This window comes from Acomys russatus, chromosome 23, assembly GCF_903995435.1.
Source record: "Acomys russatus chromosome 23, mAcoRus1.1, whole genome shotgun sequence".
Lineage (NCBI taxonomy): Eukaryota > Metazoa > Chordata > Mammalia > Rodentia > Muridae > Acomys > Acomys russatus.
The window spans coordinates 29856232-29859431 of record NC_067159.1 but is presented as its reverse complement, the minus strand read 5'-3'; the positions used below and the strand labels follow the sequence as shown (position 1 = coordinate 29859431).

The following is a 3200-nucleotide window of genomic DNA, read 5'->3' as shown; positions in this document are numbered from 1 at the left end:
CTCCAGCCTGTTGTTTAGATCTTTAAATAAGCAAATACTCACACAGCACTTTGCACAATTTCTAACACACAGTAGGCATATAATGAAAGATATTTGCCTATTTTCTAGGCAATCATCACTGGTCATAGATGGTTATTTATAAACACTCATGTGACAACTTTTGAAATTATCCCAAATCTCTAGAATGCCTTAATTGGGATTTTCTTGTAGTATCTCATTATCGCTTTAATTTTGTATTTGGTAATGACAAGTAATATTCAGTATCATCCTATGTGTATGTTATCCTCTTTTGAAGTATCTATCTAAAATCTTTTGCCAAAATGTAAAGTCTTAATCTGGGTTTTAAAATTATCTGATTCCTTCTGAATAGCGGGGCCAAGACCTATGCAATCATCTCCTTTGATGTTGACTTCAGGATGAGAAGCAACCTAGTTAAATATAACTAACATACCTGAGATATCTGCTGTGACACAGTGGAGTAGAGGGCAGAAAAGCAGAGGGGGAAGGATTTGAATCAAAGAGAAATCAGAGCCAGCAAACAAAAAAAGAAGCAAACTGTGCATCAGGAGGACAGAAAGAGAACTGGGTTTTGAAACATAGTGAAGGGAGTGCACGTGGAGCGGGCCTGGGCTGGAGGCGCTGTGTCTACTGTAGCCAGGTTTAACTAAGCAGAGCCTCCAGTACCATGAGGCGCAAGTTGGACCCTACGAAGAAGGAGAAGCATGGCCCCGGCCGAAAGGCTCGAAAACAGAAGGGTGCGGAGACCGAACTGGTCAAATTCTTGCCTGCAGCTGGCGATGAGACTTTCAAGAGGCTGTCCAGTTGTGCTTGGAAGAGGGCAGCCAAGAGGAGGTTGGGGTCTGTTGAAGTCCCTAAGCCAAATAAGTCTCCAGGGATCAAAACGTCTCCTGGAGAGCTATCAAAAGGAGCAGTCCAGGCTTGAGGTAAGAAGCGCCCAGCACCAATTCCGAACAGTGACGGGGGCGAGGAAGAAGACTCTGAGGAAGATGGTGTGGCGAACCAGGGGACCTTTGGGGCTCTGAGGACAGTGATGCAGATATGGCGGATGACTACGGAGCTGACTCTGACTCAGAGGATGAAGAGGGAAAGTTGTTGCCCATTGAGAGAGCTGCTCTGAAGCAGAAGGCCCGCAAATCTGCAGCAGGGGGCCAGTGGAGCGAAGAAGAGACGGATGAAGAGGAAGATGATGAAGTCTCCCTCAAGTCCCACCTCAAAAAGGATGACAAAACAGAGGGGGATTTGAAGATCCAGGATCTAGTGGGGATGCTTCGGGATTTTGGGACTCAGAGGGAAGGTCGGTCTCGTTCTGAGTATCTGAGTCAGCTTCGGAAGGATCTGGCTGCCTACTATTCTTATGGAGACTTCCTGCTCAGCAAGCTCATGGAGCTCTTCCCTCTGTCTGAGTTGACAGAGTTCGTAGAAGCTAATGAGGTGCCCTGGCCAGTCACCCTTCGGATGAACACCTTGAAAACCCGACGCCGAGACCTCTCTCAGGCTCTAATCAATTGTGGAGTTAATCTGGATCCGTTGGGGACATGGTCAAAATCTGGACTCGTGGTGTATGATTCTTCCGTGCCTATTGGCGCTACTCCCAAGTAACTGGCTGGCCACTATATGCTGCAGGGAGCATCGAGCATGTTGCCTGTCATGGCCCTGGCACCTCAGGAACATGAATGGATCTTGGACATGTGCTGTACCCCTGGAGGGAAGACCAGCTACATAGCTCAGCTGATGAAGAACACAGGTGTGATCCTTGCCAATGATGCCAACGCAGAGCGGCTCAAGAGTGTCGTGGGCAACCTGCATTGGTTGGGAGTCACCAACACCATTATCAGCCACTATGATGGGCGCCAGTTCCCCAAGGTGGTGGGGGGCTTTGACCGAGTGCTACTGGACGCTCCGGCACAGGTGTCATTTCCAAGGACCCTGCTGTGAAGATGAATAAGGATGAGAAGGACGTCCTGCGCTGTGTCCACCTTCAGAAGGAACTGCTGCTCAGCACTATTGACTCCGTCAACGCTGCCTCCAAGACGGGAGGCTACCTGGTCTACTGCACTTGCTCTGTCACGGTGGAGGAGAATGAGTGGGTGGTAGACTATGCCTTGAAAAAGAGGAACGTGCGGCTGGTGCCCACCGGCCTGGACTTCGGCCAGGAGGGCTTTACCCGCTTCCGAGAAAGGCGCTTTCACCCCACTCTGCGCTCCACCCGCCGCTTCTACCCGCACACCCACAACATGGACGGTTTCTTTATCGCCAAGTTCAAGAAATTTTCCAATTCTATTCCCCAGCCCCACACAGGAAACTCAGCAGCAGCAGCTACCCCTACGGAGCCAGCGCTGGAGGATCAGGTGACCCCAAAGTCTGAGAACAGTCGTCAGCCGTTCAAGAAAGCCAGTGGGGCTGCACAGGCAAAGCAGCAGGTGTCGAAACAGCAGCATCCCAAGATGGCTTTCCAGAAGATGAACGGCACCTCCAAAGGGCCTGGCTCAGAACTGTCCACTGTGCCTTCTGTCCCAAAGGCCCAGGATAGCAGTCAGCATGATGGAAGAGCTGATGTGAGCAGGAAACCGAAGGTGGCTGGGAAGCTGAAACCACGGCGGCCTAAATCCAAGCACTCCAAGGAATCTCCTTTCCCAAAGCAGAAAGCCACTCCCATGGCCATGGACTCAGGAACAGCGGCTGCGCCCACTCTGTCTGAGATTTCCACTGCCCCAAGTCTTAAGAACTGTGGTCAGTCCCCTGGGAAAGCCAAAAAGAAAGTAAGACCTGCCAAGAGAGCTGCTTCCCTGAAGGAGGATGGTGCCCCCAAGGGACCCTCAGTCCTCACGGAGACTCCCCACAGTTCCACCAGGCCCCCGCCAGCAAAAAGAAGGAAGTCTGTGACAAAGGGCAGCACCCAGCCGCTGTTGGCTTAAGTGGACTTGGAAACTAGACTATTGACTCACTGACATCATCCCGGGGTTGAGACTCTTAATATCTTGCGAGGATGGCCTCCCTATTGGGCATACATATGAAATTTAATATACAGTTTACCACCCCTCCCCCCAAAAAAGAAAAAGAAACATAGTGAAGGAAACTACATTAGAACACAGGCTGGACCCCAGTGCAGGCTGTTCTTCCATGATACACCAAGTGGTTTTAATGCAAGTCGAAGAAGGACGTAGGACAATATCATTCTT

The 3200-nt window shown here is 50.4% G+C and overlaps 1 protein-coding gene across 1 annotated transcript; it reads left to right on the top strand.

The window, feature by feature from the left end:
- The first annotated feature begins 640 nt into the window (after positions 1-640).
- LOC127206290 (probable 28S rRNA (cytosine-C(5))-methyltransferase) lies at positions 641-2960 on the top strand. Its single transcript, XM_051165567.1, is given in 3 exon segments — positions 641-1019; positions 1022-1921; positions 1924-2960. Coding segments are annotated over 3 exon segments (2247 nt in total). The 5' UTR covers positions 641-685; the 3' UTR covers positions 2937-2960.
- Positions 2961-3200: the final 240 nt, after the last annotated feature.